Raw genomic sequence first — 23,482 nt, forward strand, 5'->3', positions numbered from 1 at the left:
AAATTTTTTACAATAAATCTACAAAATATATGGAACTCCTATATACCAAATACTGCAAAATAGTACTGACAAAACATAAAGAATATCTGAATAAACAGACAAATATACCATATCCACAAACAGGAAAACTCAATATGATAGACACTAATCGACTGTTTCTAAATTGACATACAAATGCAATGCAATTCCAATCAAAATCCTAGACAATCTAGTAAGTTACATCTAAACTTTATGTGAAAATACAAAGATCTGAGAATAGCCAGGTCAGTGCTGCACAATAACACTAAATGACAGAAGCTATCACATACCAACACTTACTACAAAACTAGAGATGATATTGAATGAAAGACAAAGAACAAGCCAATGTGGTAGAAAAATGACCCTGAGTCTATTAGTCATCCATATGAAAAAAAATTATCTTGTCCTTTTTTTCACATGATATATAAAAGAGATATTTAATGAAATGATATGGTTCCTTAGAAGTAAAGCAAGCACAAAGTATTAAGATAAACGTTTCTTCACCAGACACAGAAAGTGCTTTACATATAGGGAAAATGTGGCAGATACACAGTTAGGAAATTCTTGATACAGAAAAACTATGCGCTTTATTTGGGAATCACTGAACATACATAGTCTGATCATTCACATAATCCTACTTACTTAACATTGGCGAAGCCATTTTTGGTTTTTCCAATGAGTTAAACCAAGATTTATGAAATTAAATCAATAACTCATAATGAGAGACTCAAAGAATAGTGATTTCTAATAATAACTACTGAAAATTACAGGGTCATATATGACTTGAATTTAATATTAATTTAATTAAATAAATGTTTACATTTATTTTATTTTAAATGCAGTTTTACTTCTAATGATAATTCTACTAATAACAATTGAGTTATCACAGGTGATTAAAATAGTGGCCAGATCTAAAGTATCCTGTTCAATAAAGAAAAACAAAAGCAATTTAAATAAAAGTAAAGGCCCAGAGTTGGAAAAAAATTAAATAAAGTCATATGTAATAATAAAAGTATCTGATTGTTCTTCTACCAGTTAAATAAATGGCACCTAATTAAGTTTATTCATTCATTGTGACTACAGTAGAATTTACCTTTTTCCAAGTGGAAAAAAAGCAGCTACGCATCATTTTATTTACTCAAAAAGATTCCTCAGGTTTAAAAACAAAGGAGAGGAATAAAACAAAGACAGCATTAACTTTCCAGAGGGCACAAGTTTTAAAAAAGGTTTGAAGAATTACATAACCATATGTTTTAACATTTCAATTTACAAATTTCCTGTCTGCAACCAAAAAATGTATACACATAAAAACTCCTTTCCAATAAAAGATTAAGACTTTATATATTCTTATAATTATAGCACTGTAATTTTATATATTCTGTCAAAGGAATAATACAGCTTTATGGACAGAAAGGAGTTAAATGAGTATTTTTAGTTACATATTCTTTCACAGGCCATACTCTTCAACTTTTACAGAGTTAAGAAAACTATATAAAGTGTACTATGGCTGGACAGGGTCTTAGTGACACCAGTGGGTTCATTAGGATTAAGGGCTTGGCCTAGGGCAGTGCTACTATAATTTGTAGAATGTTGCACAGGTGGGCATTAGGAGAGCGTTAGGTCACTGGAATGTGCACTTGACAGGAACTATGAGAGCCCTGCCTGTCTCCTCTCTGCTCCAGCTCCAGATATGACCATTTTGTTTCTACATGTGCCCTTCCCCTACCAGGCCATCATCTTTTTTTTGCACTGGAATTGAGCTAATACTTTTCAACCTCCAAAGTTGTGAGTTAAATCAGTTTTTCAAGTTTCTAAGTTAGTAGTTGTCTCTGGTGTTTTGTTGTAGCAATGTGGAGCTGACTAACACAAAGGGTTAATACAGTTCCTCATTTTCTGCCCATGTCAAACATTAACACAAACACACTTATCATTTTCTAGGAAATATAGGGTCCTTCTACAGGAAGGACTATATTTTCAACCATTAATCATTTTACCTTTGCGGCTAGCTGTAGTCCAATTTTATCAGCTTCAGTTTCCAAAGTTCTACTATATGGTCTATCAAACATATACTAAAAAGAAATAGAATAGAAATACTCTATTAAGGACATTTATTTTATGACAAAAGGAATAACAAAGTGAGACATCTTTAGAATTAATTTCATGGAGTAGGTAATATAAAATTTATAATATAATTAACTCCATATAATTAACACTAAAAGAATACCATAGTATTATATACATATATATACTATTTTCTTCATCAAATTAATACTTTAAACACAGGGAAAGAATAAAAAAAGTTATGCCTATGAATTTCTTGAAAATCTCTTGTAAGTTAGTCTAATTGTACTATTACAATCTCCAATCACTACATATAGGGCTCTCTGAGAAGCTTTATTAATGAGAGCTTAATGCCCAAGGAACATTTTGATTTTGTAGTTTTAAATAAAAATTGAAAAAATATAGGTATATATTAGCTAATGACACTACTAGAGAATTACAAGTTACTTCAGTAAGAAAATTAACTATATAACAGAATGTTCTTTCTTTGATAAATTAGCTTAATTTCCTTTTCCAAGTATTGATTAGGAAAATAAAATTTTCTTCTGACTTCAAATAAAAAATATATAGATATCATAACTTTAATTTTTCTAATTATTATTATTATTTATAAGAAAGCACCCCAATTAAATTGAAATTATCAGTAAGTACTAAAAATTCACAAGATCAATAGGCAGGACTTTTGAGAAAAGACTATTAATTGAGAGCGATTTTTCAAAGGCAGCTTATATGATTATGATGACCAGCAGTAATCAGTCTGGTCCACAGTACATGACCATTAAGTACAACCTCCTTCCTTCTCAATCATGTCTATTGTAGGTTGAAAAACTAAATCACACAGGGTCTTACTTTCAATGAGTAGTATGTATAAACCCTATCCAGTTTACCAATCATATACTGACTAAGAACACTGACTTTCAGAGGACAGCCAATAATATCATATGGAAAAGGGAGCAAATAACAGTGTCAAACTCCCAGATTTGCAAGGAGGATTCAATGTACCAACAATAAAATTAGATACTGTGCTAAGTCCTTAAGGCAGTGGTTCTTACCTTGGTATGATTGTGTCTTCTAGGGACATTTCTAAGTGTTTGGAGATATTTTTGACTATAAGAGCTGAGACTGGGGAGACAGTGGCATCTAGTGGGTAGAGGCCAGATATGCCACTAAGCATCCTACAATGAGTGGAACAACTTTCCACCACAATTACCCAGTTGGAGGTTCCAGGGTTTTTCAGAAGAAGAAGAAACTCTGCCTTCAGGGCTCTGTAATCACGACTCTACTGAGTGAGAAAGGAGAACAGGCAACTCTGGTGCCATTCCTTTGTGCCTCCTCATCATTCATCATAAGGAACAAAAAAACACCTGTCACCAAAATTAGGGCATCAAAACCCAAGAAGAGCCTTGATGTAGGTAAAAAGAATTCATACAGAAATCATCCCTACTCCAATTTCAATTTAATTGTTATATTGAAGAATTGTATTGACAAGGCAGTATTCATCAAGTTATTTAAGAGACAACAGCTACACTATCTCTTGTTATAAACAAATGTGATTCCTTTAAGAAAAAGCAACCTATACATAAAAAGGGGAACCTTCATGAACTCTTCTGACACCCCAGCTGTCCAGTGACAGAAATAATGTTAGGCCATGAGGGCCTACCAACTAAAGCAGTAACCAGTCTTTCTGTATTTGAGAACTTTTATATTCATATAAATGAAATCAAAGGATATAACAATGCTAAATAAGAGCTCTCCAACTCAAAAGCAATTTGTTCCAAAGAATTTTACACATTAGATCTGAAGTGCACCCAGATGGCACTCTGATGAGTGCTCTATCATTAAACAAACAACAGACTGCTCCTAAATAAATAAACATCCCAGGACAGGAGGGAATATGTGGAGATGTAAAATAAAATAATTAATCATGGTTAACAAAGCAGTTATAAAGATCTCGAGAAGTACTCTTGGTGATGCAGTGTTTTGAATGAGGAACATTTTATAAATATAATCACTTGGATGATTATAGTTATACAAATACACTGAGAACAAAAGTTAACAAATCCCTAGGTGAAACTGTCCTTTCATCATTTTCTAAGCAACGTTAGTTTAACTGGGAGTCAGCAGAAGAGGAAGATGGAAAAGCACTTTCAGACAGTCCCAGGAGGGTACAGTTGGAATTCAAAAGCCTCTTTACTAAGTTCCTCCTCAAAATGAAAGTGTCCACGATGGAAGAGTCATTTCACAATGGTCACACAGGGAAGAGAAAGGTTAGTAAGACTGAGTTTTCCCCCTGGCCAGCAACCATGGAAAAAGTAAGCCTGACATCATGCTGCACACCTACAATTCCAGCCAAGTGGGGACTTGAGAGAAAAGACCACAAGCTAAAGAGCATCCCAGGTAACTCAGCAAGACCCTGTCTCAAAACAAAATTTAAAAGAGGTCTGGGGATATAGCTCAGAATTCTCTGGCTTCATTTTGCAATACAACAAAACAAAACGAAACAAAACAAATTACAGCAGGTGAAATATACCACATTCTTCTAATCCATTACTATGTATTACATGAGAGATATAACATTCCTTAACTTAGATACTCATATGTAAGAATATCTTCTAAAGATGAGAAATTATGACACTAAAATTCAGTTCATCTATGTCATGATTAAAAAGTGAAAACATTCATGGTATTTGTTGCTTTATATTAACAGCATAAAACCCTCAAAACAGACCATTATAAATTTAAATTATTACCTCAGACTCACCTCTTGCAATTTAGATTGTATCCACTGGCCCAAAATTGCCAAGCTATCTCGTGGACAAATGGCCCAAATCATTGTGAGAAAAATCATACCTAGGAAATCCAATAAATGAACCAAGCTAGCCTTTTCTGCCTGAGAATTATCAAAATAACAAAAATTACAGTTAATTTTAATAAACTGAGACAGTATATACGTATATTCTCTAGTTATCATACACAATCACATTGAATAATTACATGTGTTTAACCGTCCTTCAATTTCAATCCATAGCTTTTTCCTTCAATGTACTTATCTGTTCTCAGTCTGTTCTTTCTTTTCCTTATTTATATACTTATATAGTCATTCACACATGAAACTAACATATACCAGGTTATATCAGTCTGAAAAAATGACAAGTTCATCCACTTGCAGTTTCTTCTATTAACAAGCACAATCGGTGAAATAAGTACAATTATTCTGTAGATAAGCAAACTGAGATGGACAGAGGTTAAAAGGATAGTTCACATTCATATAGCTGTTAACTAAAAAGCAAACCCAGACAATTCTAGTTTCTGATATAGTCACTATATCTTTTTAAACATCAAATAAAAATGTTTATGGTATTTATAGTTTTGATAAAAACTAAACACTACCTTTAAACAAAGAACAATTCAGGAAAAAAAGTTTATTTTAAATATCTTTTGATCTTATGACTGAATATATGAAAGCACGATTTATTTACAATCTGGAATTTTACGTCAATATTTCTCATCAGAGAATTGTGTTCTTAGAAGTTTTTGTATTTACCTATGGTAGTAAGCAAAACAGGTTTTACGTAAAATACCTATTTTTCATTGATTTACTTTTTGGTTTTTAGACAAGATTTCACTGTACAATACAGGCTGGCCTCAAATTTGTGCCCTTTCTGCATTAACCTTCCAAATGTTGGCATTATAGGTATCTCCACCATGTCTAGCTCTAATATGACTTTTTAAACTGTAATGTCTAATTTAACTTTAATGCACTGGATTGTTAATTGTTCACTGTTGAAGCCAATTAATAAATGCTAATCTAACACTGATGCTGATAATACATAAGTCACTATCTGAATATATGAAACACAGCTGAAACCTAAGCCAATGATTTAGACTATGCCCTTTAACCATATAATATGTCCTCATAAAAATACACTTTGCTTCATTATAAGAACTGTATGTTGTGAAAAACAATTATGGAATTATTTTAACACAAAAAGTAACACTCAAAATGATGAAATTATAGAACGAAACATCTTTGCTATCATTAAAGACTATAGTTGTTACTATGCAGTCTTTGAAAACTAGAAATTAAAATAAATTTTCATGTAGAATGGAAATATAAAACATTAGACTGACTCCAAATTGGGATTCCCAAAATAGCAAATACTGTATTATAATAAACACCTCTGGCAAAGAAATATTAATAACTTTTCTATTAAGGCTATTTGCATTTTATATCTCATCTAATTATTATTCTTGCACTGACAGAGATGACAACAGTACAGTGAAAATAAGGAATTGAGCTACATGCAGAAAACAAATGTGCTAAACAGTCACAACCTTTAAATGCGCAAGAAAAAAAACTGATTTGTTTTTGCAGGTATGACATCATTACTTGAAAGATACAAGTCCATATAATGACACTATCAATTGCTTAGATTTGCTCTTGTAAATATTTAACAAAAATATTTTTAATATTAATATTAATATTTTTTAATATTAATAATTCTTATAACTAAGAAGAAAGAGAATTACTATCTGTACTTCAGGAAAATATAACTTTCTGTAATACACCTCATTACTTTAAGATTAGGCAGAATAAGAGATGACTTTTAGAAGGATTATAAACATTGTCACTGCCATTTGATGTGAATATTACTTACATTTCAAATTTGGCATTTCAAAATTCTGCTTACCTTCATGATTCTAATTAAAGAAATTTTTCTCTAATGTGGACAAGTCATTCATATTTTTTAATGAATAAAAATTTTTAAATGAGTTAAAAAAAAAGTTTTCCTGAATTTATGTCAACTTACACTGGTGTATAATCACAGAAGCATAAATCACTCCAAATTCCATAGAATGCCAGAGCAACCAGATAACTGTGTGAAAGGCAGATGCCAGACTTGCATGCAAAACACTTGGTGTAAATTTTCAAGTCAAGCATGTTTTCAGGTTAGGTATGTTATTTAGACTTGCAAGTATTAGTTTCCTCTCATATAAAACAATGATAATAAATACATACTTCACGAAGCATTACAGTTATGAATGAGAAGACACATACTAAAAGACTCAGGAAACTGTAAGATGACAAGGTATCACTATTACTCTGCATTAATTATCTATGGCATATCATTCTAGCCATTTTCAGAGATGCTCTACTATCCTCTGAGAATGAACAAAAAGGAAGAAAACTGATTTACTCAAATAGTAACATCACTTTCTTATTAATTTTGCTGACTAGTTTACAAATATGTTAATAATTATGGAAGTTAATTTGAAATAATTAGAGATTGAGAATAACTGCTTTTTAGCAGAAAAGACAGGTGCTAAAATAGTATTTAAAAGAAACTAATTATTGAGTGTCAAATAGTACAGGTCAGAAAAATTCTCAAAACTATCCAATCACATTTTTTTCAGGTAATAGAGTAAAGCAAGTAATTAAAAACTAAAATTTCATCATTAAAAAAAATGAAGGAAAACTGAAAAGATCCAGTTCTTTAAAACAATGTAATTCGCTAACTTCAAAGCAATATTTCAACAGCTGAACATGCATTTTAGGTACTTACAGCATGCCCAAGTATTGCATGTGCTATTTCATGGCCCAGCAGGAAGGAAAGCTGATGCATATCAGTTACACTATTTAAAAGCCCCGTGAAAATAAACACTTGTCCATTCTGTATCATAAAGAAAATAAGGTGCGCAATTAGAACACCATAGAAAACCAGGACATTAAATTCAGCAATAAAAATGTGTTTGAGAACATTCACTTACCGGAAGCACAAAAGCATTTACGATATCTGGGGAATCAACCACATGTATAACCCAGTCGATCTCAGCAATTCCTGGGATATCCTTATTGCATTCAACTAGATGACAGACCACTTCTTTAACAGTCAGGTATCGAGGGTCTTTCTCAGTTAGCATGTCATTTTTAAATTCTTCCATCAACTGAAATAAAGCACAGTATTCTTTATTCTTTTTTTTTAAGAGTTTTAACACTATAAAAAGTTTATATGGGTTTTGGGACAGCTATTGGGCTGCTTTATGTTTAATATTTTAGTTTTTAATTATCCAAAAATTTGAATACATTAAACACTCAAATTTCTCAAATTTGAATTACTCATGCAAGGGCAATGTGGTTTCTACAAAGCAATAAATTCTAATACTAAGATTTTTCATGCAAATACGTTGAAATCAGAATTTAATTATTTTAACCTGTCCACATGTAAAATGCTTAAATATTATTTCTACTTCCTTGTAAATTTCAGAAAACAAAACAAGGCCTATGAACAAAGACTTTGCATTAAAAATATCAAGATACATAAGAAAATCACTTTTATAACACAATAAATAGAAAAACACCCTAAACAATGTGAAGTTTAAACTTAGACCTAAAAGACATTTCATTAATTTTAAAGTGTTTTATTCACAGACTGAAAGAAAATTACTGAAATCTCAGAACTAATGGGCATATCATTTTCTCTAAACAATTCTGTTATGACTGGCCACAAGCATGTTATATACAAAGACACTTTTTGTGAAGCTGTACTCATGAGAAATCCTTTCAAAGTGATGGAGAGAATTAAAGGTATTCTGAAAATATTACCTTAATGTTCTATAAAGTGTGTAATTTCTTTTTGTTTGTTTTTTTTCATTTTGCACAGGGAATCAAACTGAGGACCTTATACTTGCCAGATAGGCACTGTGTGGCTGAGCTATATCCCTAGCTGAATAATTTCTTGTATATATGAATCAACAAGTTGGTAACTTCTTTTTGAGATGCCATAAAAATATGTAACTTTGCAGAACAGGAATTTAAAATACTACTTACATCAACCAGCATTTTAAAGCATTATTCAGCAACGTAAACTAAAACAAAAAACTCATTGGTTATTGACCTTTCTGAGTAGTTAAGATTATGTATAACCATAGTTCTTTACTCTGTAATACATTTGAATTTTCATATTAACCAGGTATTACATTTGGAGATTAAATACTAAAGTATGTATGTCTTATTTCTATATATATATATATTTTTAATTCTTAGTAATTTGAAAGGAAATGCATTAATTTAAAGTTTGTCTCAATCTTTCCAGAGCACTTTCCTTAAACTCGCCATCTATTAGATGAAATTCTAGAAAACATCTCAAATCTCTCTATAGATTCTCTATAGACTAAAAGATTAGTCTTAGCTTAAGAACAATTTTATAGTGAAAAGCCAGTACCATTTCTCCTTTTAATGGTAATTTTCCTTTGATAAACTCTAAAGCTCACTTGGAATAAAAAGAAAGAAATCTAACCCTGTTGAAGCTGTCAAATGAAACTTACAAGTGAAAACTGAGTAAAAAAACCTGAGCACACACTAGGAATGTGCTGCACACTAGAGACAGAAGACAGTCTCCATTCTCAAGGAATTTACCAGCATTTAAAGTACATCCCTGAGCTACTATACTTTCCAAGGAATTATGATTTCTAAATTCCAACTTTATGTTGTATTCAGAAAATACAATAAATTGCCCAGGTAAATAGTAACCTTCAGATAAGTACTTTGAAGGGAAAGCACAGTAAACAGCAAAAAGGAGACCTAACCCCACTAGTGCCAAGCATGCAGCCATCTACCAATGAGCTAGCTCACAGTTCACTATCAACAGCGGACACTTTCTCATGCGATGCTACTGTGAATCAAGGAAGCGTCCCTGTGTCGGTGACAGTGAACCTGACGTGGGGGCAGGAGTCAACAGGGCAAACGGGAGGAAAGCGGTAAGACAGCAGGAATAGGAAGTGTCAAAGATCTGAGGCCCTCTAGAAAAAAATACTAATTTCGTATCAACATCTAAAATTTAAAAGTAGTACAATCTTTCCCATTGAAGAAACTTTTTTACTTTAAGTGTTTACTTAAGAAATCCAACAATTCTTACTACTTACTGCTTTATACTCCAGCTCTGAGAGAAGTCTGAAATGCTCTTTCCCCAGCAATAGGAGCTTGTTCCTTCCTGTGATTGGGCTCACTTCCAAGTGAGTAAAATAAAACACTACAAACAACAGTCCACAGGTACTCAAACCAAAGAACAGCTTCCATTTATTCCTCCTCACGTTCTCTCTAAATAGCTCCTTTTTGTTAGGAGGAAGTGCCTGCCACCATTTCCTTATGCCCCTAGAGCAAAAGACAGAAATGCAAAGTACCAGTAAGGATAGGCCCATGTATCAGTGAAATGCAAATGCACACCCTAGTTTTACAGCATCACTCACTGACTTTAAATCTCTATGATACATGTCTCCTGTGGAGATGACTTTTTAACCTACAAAATTCTTTGCCAAATGGTGAAAGAGAATCAACTATATAGAACTACAGTTAAAATTTCTAAAGCTCATGAATTTCTTCTTTACCTATTTTAAGGACAAACACTAAATGAGTAGTTATTTTACAACTACCACTAATTAACATTTATTATTAACCACATGCAAAAGACTATTCTCATTATACACAGGTCATATCATTTAATCTTCTAAAAACTGAGTTATAGAAAATGAGACACAGAGAATTAAACACCTTGTCCAGGGTCGCAGAGACAACGAAGACGACATAAATGAAGAGGCGACCTTGCTGGGTCTGACCCTGTAACCATGTAATAGGGAGAAGTACTCCATAAACAGCTGAGGGTCACAGCACAATAGAGCTATACCTTTCTTTTCTTCCCAAGGTTCTAGTACTTTCGGCCCAAGCTGCCAGCGCTTCAGAAAGGTACAAGGGAAACTATCTCAGCACTAATGTTGGAAATAAATGTTTCTCAGAAGCAGAAACTCCACTGTTTCTAGAACATGAGAAAGGAGAGGTGATATGATGAGCTGCACTGTAAATAAGGAAATGGGGGATTCTACAGAGAATTTCTGAAAAGATTCAGTCTCTACCAAGTACTCTACTGCTCAGCACAGTTCAGAAACATTTTGGCAGCAAGCAGTGTTTTCAATAATAGGACAAAAATTCTTCTATTAGTAAAAATCATAATAAAAATTTCATATATATATAAAATTCACTTGACAAAAATTCACTTTAAGAACAACTTCTTCAAGTGATCACGTTCTGCTAACTGACTGCTACAGTCTGGAAATGTCTCCCTAAGGCCATTTATCAAAGCCTGACTGTCAGCCTAAGGCATAACTGAAGGTGGTGGGACCCTTCGAAGATGGGGCCTACTGGAAGGAAATTGGGCCATAGAAGATGAGCCCTTGAGGAAACACCAAGACCCTAGCCCTTCCTGTTCCTTCTTACCTCCGGTCACTATGAGAGGAGAAGGCCTCTGCTGTGTGCCCCCACCCTGCCATGGTGTACTATGCCTCCCCAGATCCAAAGCACCAGGGCCAGCAATCATCCATGAAATCATGAGTCAAAATAAACCTTTCCTCCTCCTCCTCCTCCTCCTAAGGTCACTTCCTCAGTGACTTATATGAAATGCCTCTGATCAGTGTTTGAACCAAAAGAGATATAAAGCAAATTGTGAAGCATATTTATTTCCTATTTAAAACTATAAGTAACATCATTGATTATTTACAATGCATCCAGAACACATTGTAAAAGAAAATTTACAAAAAGGTGGCCTATGGCTTCAACAATAACAAAATTAAAAAGGAAGAATTTTAAATGATAAAAATACACTAGACATCAGAAAGCTATGTCATAAATTTCTTTGCTAATAAACATATTTGGTGTTAAAAAAATTAAAAAGTATAAATTTTTAAAAATCGAACTCAAAAAAAAAAAAAAAAAAAAAAATCAGAAAGCTATCATCCCAAGAAATGAACATAGCAAAGTTACAGAGGAGACAGTCTGGATTTTTGATTAAACGTAAAATGGGTTATTAGTAAAATGGGTATACTAGTAAGTTAGTAAAATGGCTCTATAGTTGTCCAACTTAAATCTCTATGAAGAGATGCTGGGTGTAGTGAAGCCATAATAATTCCAGCACTCAAAAGGCTGAAGCAGGAAGACCATCACAACTTTGAGGCCACCATGACCTACACAGTGCGTTCAAGAACATCCTGTACTATAGAGTGAGACCCAGTGTCAAAAAATTTTTTAAAAATTTTTATGAAGAGATAGCTTTCTTCAATCTTCACAAAATGAAAAACAGTTAAGAAAAAAAAGCAATACCTTTGTTTCAAAAAAAAAATCTACCAAGATAAAAACTATTTCTGGAAACAGAATAGAAAAAATGAGTATTAGTGCTTGGCTAGGCATGAGCTCCTACATAAGTAAAATTTTAGGGTTTACTGCCTGAAATACTACAAAGTAAACAGGTAATGTTTACAAGTACTATTCCTATACATGAGTTATTACAAATACTTCTGATTCTTCTTACAATTTTTTAAAAATGTCTAGATCAATATGCAATAACTTTTAAGATCACATTTCTAAACAATAAATTAACATGAAAAAAATTACTTCAAGATCATTAAATGTTACATAAAGTTGGGTGAAACCTACTGTTTAGAAACTTGATTTTAAGCTAAATATGAAGAAAACATGGCTTCTCTAAAAGTGCACATTTATAAGCACTAACATTTAATTTTTAACAATTAGTACAAGTTGATATAAAATGTGGATACAAAATTTAATAAAAGTCAATACAAATAAAAATACTTTTTAAAAAGGTATTTTACCTGCCCACAATGATTGCAAATAGTTTCTGCAATGGCTTCAGAAGGACCAACAGGAGAGGAACAGGAGCAGCTTGAACCCGTGAAGAAGTGTGGAAATTCCTGGCAGATCTTACAGAACAGGTCAGAGGACACCAAGCTTTAAAAGCAGGAACAACTGTACCTTCTTTGGTCAGCAGCCATCCTGGCAAAGAGTCATTCCACAAGGTACATTTGTGGGTAACCACCCGAATGTCCTTCCATCGGTCACTTGAGAGGAACCTTGGTCTTCTGTTAAAATGAAAGTTTCCAGGAAGAAATGTGAGCCTTTCACACTGATGGAATAAAGTAAGCCCCTGATACTTGTTTGCTAGATGGAGACTTTGTGACTGATGACAGCATGAGGAAGTTACTGCCCATGAGTTCCACTTTCTCCAGCTGTCCAGTGGATTAAACCGGAAGATAGAAGAATTTCTGGTAGGAGACCGCAATCCATAAATGAAGTTCATGTTTCTTTTGCCTGATTATCTGGAACACAAAACATAAAACATAAATATCTGTGGAAAATATTTATTCACCAAACTAGGAACATAATACTTATGAAGAAGATATCACACTTTAATACCTTGGCTTTCTATAGTAAGGCCTCTCAGCAATACAAACCACAATAGTGCGTATGACGTTATTCTACTGCACAAAACATCCAAGGACACTTGAACTTTTTCACTTCATTTTTAATTTTTAGTAGGAAGGAGTCTATTTTAACAGCAAATTATTTGAAAAATAAAAAATAAATTGGATAAACACTAAAATCTTATCAGCAGTAATAGGGAAAACTATGTAACAAGAGCATAAAATTAACCTATAAAAGCTATTTTTTAAAGAACGATTTCTTTCTTTTAAAAAAATCCTAGGACTTCTGACAGGGGACAAGATAGAAGAAGAGGAACTAGATTTACCTTCCTACCTAAAACAACTAGAAAACTAGAGCTTATAAAATAGTTGTTTCAACACACTGGACAATAGGCAATGATGGACTAAGAAATGGGAAACAAACAAGATGAAACCAAAGTGGAACGCATTGGCCTCCAAAACTGAAGAGATGAGGCTGGGAACCCCTAGACACCCATAAAGCTAGTATACAGGGCAGAAGACAGAGGTGCACAGAGTCAAAATTATAATTTCAAGTCAGGGATTGTGGGGTTTCCTGCCTTGCCTTTGTTGTCCAGGATTGCCTTTGCTAGTCTAGGTCTCTTCTGTTTCCAAATGAATTTTAGGATGTTTTCTATAGATCTGTGAGGTATGCTAATGGTATCTTAATTGGGAGTATATTAAATCTGTGTAACAGTTTTGGCAATATGGCCATTTTCACAACGCTGGTTCTTTCTATGCATGAGCGAGGGATATCTTTCCATTTTCTGATATCCTCTTCAATCTCCTTTTTCAGAGTACTGTGATTTTCAATATATAGGTCTTCTACATTCTTCCTTAGATTGATTCCTAAGTATAGCTACTGTGATAAAATCAGTATGGTACTGACAAAAAAAAAAAAAAAAAATCAGTGGAACAGATTAGAAGACATGGACACAACTTAGCCACCATAAGGTGGCCCCTTTGACAAAGGGGCCAAACATGTTGACTGGAAGAAAGACAGTCTCTTTAGTAAATGGTGCTAACTTGTTCTCCACATGCCAAAGACTAAAAGTAGACCCATGTCTATCACTATGCACAAAACTAGAGTCAAAATGGATCAAAAACCTAAACATTAAAACAGAAATATGTCAAAGACTAAAACTAGACCCATTTCTATCACTATGCACTACGCATTAAACTACAGTCAAAATGGATCAAAGATCTAAATATTAAAACAGAAATACTAAATCTCCTGGATGGCAAGATAAGGAAAAATCTTGAACACATTGGGATAGGCAGAGAGTTTATGAAAAAAACTCAAATTGCATGCAAAGTATTTCAAAGGATCAACAACTGGGATCTCATCTATAAAAGTTTACACATCAAAAAAAAAAATCAACAACAAGATGAAAAGACAACTCACAAAGCAGGAAATCATTTTTACCCAGTTGTTGCTCAGACAAAGGAATTCTACCTAGAATATAAAGAACTGAAAAAAATCAGACCCCCCCCTCAATTCAACAATTGGCAACTGAGATGAATACATACTTCTCAGATGAAGAAACACAAATGGCAAACAAGCATATGAAAAAATGTTCAACATCATTGGTCATTCAAGAAATGCAAATTGAAACAACACTAAGATTCATCTCACTCCAGAAAGAATGGCTGCCATCAAGACATCAACCAATAACAAATGCTGCAGGAACTGTAGGGAAAGAGGGATGCTTCTCCACTGTTGATAGGAATGTAGACTGGTGCAACCAATGTGTAAATCAGAGTGGAGATTTAAATCAATGTGGAGAACTTCAGAATGGATTTTTTAAAATGTAGTATTTTTATACAATGGAGTAACACTCAGGTATAAAGAAGGACAACTCAAGGCATTTATAGGTAAATGGATGCAACTTGAGACCATACTCTTAACTGAAATAAATCATACTTGCACATGTAAACACTGTATTGTCTTCCCAGTGTAAAAAACTAAAATGAGTACATAAGATCCAAAATGTACAAAAGACAGAATGAGAGTGAGTGGGGAGGAGGATGCTCAGAAGGGAAGGATAACCAGGGTGGTGGAAAGGAGAAAAGAAAGAAAGGGGAAAAGAAAAAAAAAATATATATGTGTGTGTATATATATATATGACACACAATCATACTACTCATCTGTTGGTTCATCAAAAAGAATGGTTTGTGCTTTCATTATTTAATTATTTTTTCATGCCTACGTCTTGTAATCTGACAACTACTTTAAATATAACAATATGCAATATAGTAACCATTGTTAATCTATTACTTTGTTTTCATCTGTCATAGTTTTTATTTTTTCGCTTGAAAAATTAAAAAAAAAAAAAAAACCTGTAGAGGTCTGCAGCAAAGTCCCCATTCCAGACTCAGTAAAGTAGAGGCTGAGTCCCACCAGGGTATACATATGTGAGAAAACTCCCAGTGCTTGGAAACAACCACCCAGCAATTAAAGGTACAATCACAGGGCTCACAGATGGCAAGGCACAGTGCCTATTCTCACTAAAGCAGAAACACATAATTCCCAGGTACTGGACAGAGTACTCAGAAAGGGTTCGCCTCAGTGTTAATGAAAAATCAGTCCCACACTGAAATATTTTGACCTGAACTCCAAAGATTAAAAGCAATTCCCAAAAGAGATCCAATTGCTTATGAGTTATAACCATATCCTAGAAGGCAAAAAAAAAAAAAAACCTAAAGAACAATTATTTTTTAAAAACTGAACTTACCAAACATTTAACAAGATGTAATTTACAATTAAAAATTACCAGGCAAGCAAGCAGCAGGAAATGTGACTCATAATTAGGAGAAACATCATCCTGGAAACTAATTCCTAATGCAAATGATAGCATTAGTAAAAAAGGATATTCAAGTAATTATATTCCACATGTTTAAGAAGCTTAAGCAACCTACATGTTCATCAAGATAAGTGGGTAAAGAAAATGTGACACAGTATTCATACAGTATGGAGTACTAGTTCACCATAAAAAGGATAAACTTGAGTTATTTGTAAGAAAATGGATACAAGCTGAGATCACAATGTTAAGTGAAATAAATCAAGATGCATAAACTTAATTATCACACTGTTTCCCTTCTATGAGAAACCCAAAATACTAAGAACAGAATAAAAGATACTAGGAAATAGGTAGATCTCTTACAAATGGGAAGGTGATCAAGAGGTGAAGGGAATTAAAGGGAAGAGGATAAAAAAGAATTGTGTTGTATACATGTACCAACAGCCTATGAGGAATGCCATCATTATATACCAATAAAAACACCTAAAATTAAAAAAGAATGCAAAGTGAAACACAGAAAATCTGAAACACTAAATCCACTGGAAGACCAAGCAGGAAGAAATCTTGAAGACATAAATGTAGGCAGAGTTCATGAACAAAAGCCAAATTGTAGGGGAAATACTTCAAAGAATCAACACTGGGATCTCATCTTATTGAAAAGCACTTGCACACCAAAAGAAATCCCCAGCAAAATGAAAAGACACCCACAGAATGGGAAAAATTTTAGCCAACTGTCCCTTAGACAAAGGAATTCTATCTAGAACATATAAAGATTGAAAAAAAAAATCAGACTCCCCAAATTCAAAGACCTAGTCCAAAAATGGGCAAGTAAGATGAATACAGTTTTCAGGTGAAGAAATACAAATGGCAAATAAATATCTAGAGAAATGTTCAGCATCATTGGTCAGCAGAGAAAGGCAAATTAAAACAATATTGAGAGTCCAGAAAGAATGTCTACCATCAAGAAATCAACCAATAACTGTTGGAAGGACTATGAGGAAAAAAAATCAACCCTTCTCCACTGTTGGTAGGAGTGTGTTGGAGACAACTACAAAGCTGATTGGCTTTTTATGTTTATCCGTGAGTCGGTCCTAGGCCTAGGCCCCTTGCCTGGCGACGGGAGCTGATTCATAGTAAGTGAACCTCTACGAATCACTGATCCTGGCTGAGGCCTGTAGTGGCCTGTGAGGCCAGAGATACCTCAAAGGGCAATACAAGGCCAAGCTGTGGACACTCTGGCTCCAACCCCAATTAACAAGGTAGAGACTGCAGCTGCAAAGATTACTCCTACAGTGTCACTTCTACCATGTCCTCTTGATAAGACAGTGCTACTGAACTGACTTGATTCATGACTTGGAGACGTCCTTGAAGTGACTCCCAAGGTCCTGCTCACTGCCTGCACTTCCCTCAGCTTCTCCGCCTTTTGTCCTTGGTCCTAATATAAGTGGACTGACCCAGAGACTCCTTTGTCTTTACCCTCGAAGCTTCGAGCTTAATTAAAGGGTTTTGACCCTCCTAGAACCCTACAAATCATACAATTTCTCACTTTTTATTTAACCTCCACTGTACATTCACTTGGGAGATCGGGGATCTAGGACAGAACTCGATAGGTATTTTCCCACAAGGACTGCAAACATCGTGCCACAGCAATGGATGTGCACCCATGTTTACAGCAGCACAATTTATAATAGCTAAATCTTGCCAACAACTCAAATGTCCCTTAATCAAGGAAAGGATAAAAAAGATTTAGTATTTTTACACAATGGAGTACTACTCAGTCATAAAGAAAGATGAAGTTATATTGGTAAATGGATGCAACTTGAGACCATACTTGTAAGTGAAAGACATCAGACTCATATGTGTAAACATCGTGCTGTCTCCCTGCTGTGAGAAACTGAAAGACTAAATAAGGCCTAAAATGCACAATAGGTATTATGAAATGGAAAAAATTGTTCAAAAGGAAAAAGGAACTAGGATGAGTGAAAGGAGAAAGGACAGAAAGGAAAAAGGGAAGAAATGCAAGTCGGTTATACTATTAGTGCCTCTTAGTTCATTAAAAAGATTCATGCTGATATCGATCAGAGAAATTTTATGCCCATATCTTCTACTCTAAGCAACTACTTTAAAGATAACATGCAAATAATATTAACTATTGTTAGTCTATTATTTCGTTATGAAATTTTGTTTTAGCTTTTTTCCATAAAATAAATGAATAAATAAAAAAGTCTGAGCATGTTTTGTAAAGACATGCAATAGATTTCTTTAAAAGGTCCAGTAATTAACTGCTACATAAGAAAACTACAATGTCTAAGATGAAAAATACACCGAGTGAAACTTACAGCAGATCAGACATTGCAGGAATAAAGACTGTGAACCTGAAGACATAGCAGAGAAAACAAAAATGCACAGAACATCAACGAGTGATCTAATATTCTTGCCGGCAGAATCTTCAAAAATGGAGAAGAGACAGCCAGAAAAAAATTCTCATGTAACAGCCAAAAAATTGCCCAAAATTGATGAGTAATATCTCATTCCTGTAATACTTAAAGTATATACGCATGATGAACCAAATTGTATTACACACACACAAAACACAGAGCCTATACTACAAATATTAACAGTAACTGTATCTAATGGTTATAAACATGTTCCTTCAATTTATTTTCACTGTTCCTCAATGTTTTTAAATCTTTATAATACAAGTGAGGACACACACAAAACTAATTCAACCTTGACTAATAAAGTATTACTAAAAAGATGTTTCAATCCTGCAATTTTAATAGGATTCTCTAAATTAAAAATCAGAAAATTTTTTGAATTTATTTTTATGTAGTTTATACATTCTGCCCTTGTAGAGATCATGTGATGCAAAAATTAACTCTAACATAATCCTTTTCAAGTTATTACCAATTTTAAATCAGTAGAGTTCAGGCTGATCTATAATACTTTGACACTACTAACAAGATGGCTGCTAATTTTTTGTCCTTTTTGAATCAACCAAAATGAAAAATGGTAAAATAATTTAAGCTTTAAAGTCATTTCAAAACTAGCTGTCATGGTCCAGGGATATAGCTCAGTGGCAGAAGTGGCTGCCTGGCAAGCACAATGTCCTAAATTCAATTCTAGGTACCAAAAAAAAGAAAAACAAAACAAAAAACTAGCTGTTACTATTGCGTAACAATGGAAACAGCCTGAGAAACCCATCATTACAGGCTTGCATCACTGTGCACGGAGTACTCGTATACAAATATAGAGGGCTCAGGGCAATCACTCAGTGTGGTCTCTTGAAGAGAGGTGGACACTGCTACTAGCCTAACAGCGTTCTGTTTTATAGTACACTTATTTTAATACATAGAAAGAGTACACTCTAATAAAAAGTACACTAAAAAAGGAAACCTGTAACCTAGGTTTATTGTCACTATCACCACAACGTACAATGCATTGTGCTAGGACATCACAACAGATACCATGTCACTAGATGACAGGACTCCTCCAGTTCCATTCTAATTTTACTAGATCACCCTGAAGTTTTTAAGTAGCTAGCAAAGTTCTTCTTTGACTAGATGGCATGGAAATTATACAAGCCACATAAAACACAGTCCTTATGATCACAGAGTATCTAGTTGAGGAGGCAAAAATGAACATAGGACTAGGGGGAAAATAAAATACAGTTCCTCACCAAGTGCTATGTAACATATGAATAAAAAGAGAAAAGGATGTCAATATAGCAGATTAGATAAGGAATGCAACTATTTTACACCATTTAGGTAGATACAGGAAAAAATTAATTTTTTCAAATGGGAAAGTGTATTTTAGCTTTTCTACTAGAAATCAAATTGCAATAACTACACAAACCTGTTTTCTTTCTTTTACTTCAAATCAGAAGACATATAATGGAAGATAATTTTTAGATACTTATGCAATCACAGCCTCAATTTAGATGTGCCCGAAGCTTCATCTTTGTTTCCAAGGACTCCTGCCCCTCACCACAGACCTAGGAATCAGTAGTTGACAAAGAAAAAATTTTATGTAAGACAATATTTAATATTTAATTAGTGCTTATTACATGCCAGACAATGTCCAATTTTTAAAAATAGTAATGACACAACATGCTAATGTGTACGAAAATACATACATGGTAAGATAAAAAAGCTTTTTGTAATGATTATTTGGGGTAGTAGGAAGTTACAAGGGATTTAGTATTTCTGTGTTTACTTTTTACAAGGTGTATTACTTTTGTTAACCTCAAATAAGTAACTATTTTTATAATTTCCACTCACTTTTTATTCAATACACCCCCTAAATGCTATACCCACTACTTCTTAGGCAATACTCCCAAGGCTCCTTCACCCACTTCTAAGTGCCAGGACCTCCGTCCACAGGCATTCCTTCAGAAAAGCAAGCTTTCACAGCTATACTTAGGCACATCTATTCTCACATTCATTATGCATATTGCTTAGCTCTGCTCCTACAACAAGCAAGCTGCTGCTCATCTTTCATGATTATGAAAACTTTAAAAGCCCCACTGTCTGTATATAATTTAAATCATTTATTTCACCAACAATCAAGTGTCACTTAAAACAGAAATGCTACTTGACATTTTGTAAGCCCTCGTTTATCCTCAAGATACGGTAAACAATGGGAGAAGTCTTTCTGTATTTTCAAAGAATGAATCACTAGACTACACAGCACTAAGAAGGTATCAGGGCTCACACACCTTCTCAGACTTGTAGCAGGTCAACAGACATTGCCGGCAGACTTAAGAGCATTACTAAATGAATGTGAGAAAATTAAACAGTTTGGCTTGTTAGCCTCTAAGAACATTCCAGATCCCCAAAGTATTATCTCAGAATGAGCACGTACAGCACTCAAGCTGAAGCCTAGAAGGCAGTTTTAACAACTTTTGTTGAAAATGACGATTCTTTGTCTAGTTTCTATGGGAACAACTGTCAACTGACAAAAATAGGGCATGTGACTTAAAATAATCATTCAAGCAAAGTACACACACGATGGAAGGCTTAAAAAAACGTGTAAGCCAGCAGCCTCGGCCCTTCAGCTTCCAAATGCAGCCGGCACCTCCAGACCTGGGAGTGCTGCGGCGCACTCCGGCGGTCGAGGGCGCCAAGCCCGCGCGGCCTGACCCTCCCGCGGCGCCCTGCAGGCACCGGAAACCGCCGCTCCAGTTACACAGAGGGGGTTTCCCTAAGTGTTTTCCGTGGGCAACTTTGCAGAGATTATTAAATTGCTGAACTGTTTAGACAGCAAACACTGCTTTTCACTGCCGACGTCTGGCAGGGGAAGTTGCGCCTCTGTACGAACGCCGAGGCAGGACGTGCCCGGCCCAAGTGGGATGAGGGGCGACAGGAGTCCCGCCCGGCCCGCCGCCCCTCCTCGCCGGGGCCACCCCACGCCGCCCGCCGCCCCTGCCCAACCCTCGGCCCCCCTCAGCCCGCCAGACTCCCAGAAGGAGCGCCAAGCCGTCACCGCGAGGACTGACCGCCTAGCAGCGGCCGCGAAGGACTCCAGGGACGCAGCTCTGCGCAGGCGCGCGCTCGCCCCCAAGGCCCCGCCCCACTTCCTGCCCTGGTTGGCCGCGCGCCTTTGCCCCGCCCACCGCGGCCTGTGGGTCCTGGGCAGGGCTGTTTCCCGGGTGTCGCGCACGCCACGCACCGGCTCCCCGTGCGGCCGTCGGGGGATGTGCCCTGTCCAGTCCTACTCCGCCGAGTGTGGTCTGCTAAAGGAGACCCGGGCACGGTGGTTCCCGCCGCGCCTCCCGAGGCAGTGCCCACAAAAGTGCCGCCGAGGCCGCGCGGGTGGCAGTGGTCTGCAGGGTGCGGGCGCTCGGCCTCGCGGCTCCACACAGTGTAACGAGGATGCGGTGGGAGCGAGTAGGGCGTAGGCTGCGCCCGCAGGGCCTACCCGGCAGGAGCCGAGGCCCGAGACGAGGGGCGACGCTCTGCGGCCGAATCGGGCCGGGCTGCGGGGCTCCGCCGGCCCCCCCCCCCCCCGCGCTGGCACCTTTGCCTTTCTCGAGGCGGTCCCGAAGGCTAGGCGTGGCCGCTTGGGAGGCGGAATCGCCGTTTCGTTGTCCATCCCAACAAACATTGGCTGGGCATCGCTTGCTCTGCCTGAACGTCCCTTGCCTTCTCGTCCTCCGTAGCGTTCTGTCCTCATAAAATGAACAGATCTGCATTACTGTATTTAGTTAGTTCCTTGAGATCATGCCAAGGTGCAGGGCTACTTTTATAAATTACCACTTACATTATCACACCAGCTTCCAAGCTGGCATCACTGCCTCCTGCCTCATTCTGCTTGTCCAGACGGCAGCCACCAGGACCCAGGTCCTGAACTGGATGCAACCTGCTTGAGCAGGCTCCAGGGGAGGCCAAGCTTGGAAATGCCCTTGTGCTGCCCCAGGGCTTACCTTCCCTGAGATTCCAGTTGAGCACCTTTTTAACATTGCCAGTCACTTTTTTTTTTTAATTGCAGAAATAAAATAATACTACCACAGAAAACCAAAAGAAACTTGCTTCTATGTCGTGGTGCTCACATTTTAAAATGTGCCTGTCTTCCAATATTTAAAATTCTTAAAATACTACTAAAACAAAATGTTTTTGTTGAGGGAAGGCACATTGAAGTGACAAAATGAAGTGACAACATTTTGTCACTTCAATGCGTATTCCCTCAGTTCCTAACAAGGTAAACATTTTTTCATGCCTATATGATGTTTGAGTTTAGCAAATGTCTCTCCCAGCCTTTAACTCATTTTTCTATAAAATACTCATTTTTGTTTCATTAGCTTGTAAAAAGTTTCCCCTAAGAATTGTGTTGTTTATGTAGCATTTTTCCCACATAGTTTGCCTTTTTAATTTTGTCAATTCATTTATACATAAATTACACACATATACCTAATTTTAACATGTTTATTTAGGTAAATCCATTTTTTCATTGTGGTTTCTGCCTTATATGACCTTTATAGTACATCTGAATACCAGGATTAAATATTTGCAAATATTTTTTCTAGAGCTTTAAAAACTTTGTTTCTTAAATCTTTCAAAATGTTTAATCTACTGTGAATCGATTTCAGAATAAGTTGGGAAAGAAAAATACTACCTAAAAGAATGATTAGGCTAGTAGGTTTTGCTTTGTCCTGTCCCCAGTCCAATGTTTATTGAGAGATAAGGTTGGAAGATGGAATGGAGAATACACTCCTCTCCATCGTTTTTAGCAAGAGAATAAAAATGGAGACTGCCTGATTGAAAAACAGGACTGGAGGGAATCAGAGCTGCCATAGTCACAGCAGCACATCTTGGTTGCCA

At 35.7% G+C, this 23,482-nt stretch overlaps 1 protein-coding gene across 6 annotated transcripts in view; it reads right to left on the reverse strand.

Moving 5' to 3' along the window:
* Positions 1-22,316, reverse strand: part of Oma1 (OMA1 zinc metallopeptidase) — a 98,562-nt gene extending 76,246 nt beyond the window's left edge. The window contains exons 1-8 of one of the 6 annotated variants that reach the window (XM_063236580.1): positions 22,182-22,316; positions 20,019-20,157; positions 12,736-13,239; positions 10,003-10,231; positions 7,849-8,025; positions 7,644-7,751; positions 4,841-4,969; positions 2,013-2,087 (exon numbers count right to left, since the gene is read on the reverse strand). In XM_063236580.1, the coding sequence (XP_063092650.1) occupies positions 2,013-2,087; positions 4,841-4,969; positions 7,644-7,751; positions 7,849-8,025; positions 10,003-10,231; positions 12,736-13,220 (1,203 nt within the window). In that variant the 5' untranslated portion in view covers positions 13,221-13,239; positions 20,019-20,157; positions 22,182-22,316. Of the gene's footprint in view, positions 1-2,012; positions 2,088-4,840; positions 4,970-7,643; positions 7,752-7,848; positions 8,026-10,002; positions 10,232-12,735; positions 13,240-20,018; positions 20,158-20,880; positions 21,450-21,660; positions 21,791-21,833; positions 22,064-22,181 lie in introns of those variants that run through there. The other 5 variants (XM_013146230.3, XM_003464051.4, XM_063236581.1 and 2 more) reach the window with 5 other exon arrangements.
* Positions 22,317-23,482: the final 1,166 nt, after the last annotated feature.

This window comes from Cavia porcellus, unplaced genomic scaffold, assembly GCF_034190915.1.
Source record: "Cavia porcellus strain 051 isolate PalLab524CR breed Dunkin Hartley unplaced genomic scaffold, mCavPor4.1 scaffold_25, whole genome shotgun sequence".
NCBI lineage: Eukaryota > Metazoa > Chordata > Mammalia > Rodentia > Caviidae > Cavia > Cavia porcellus.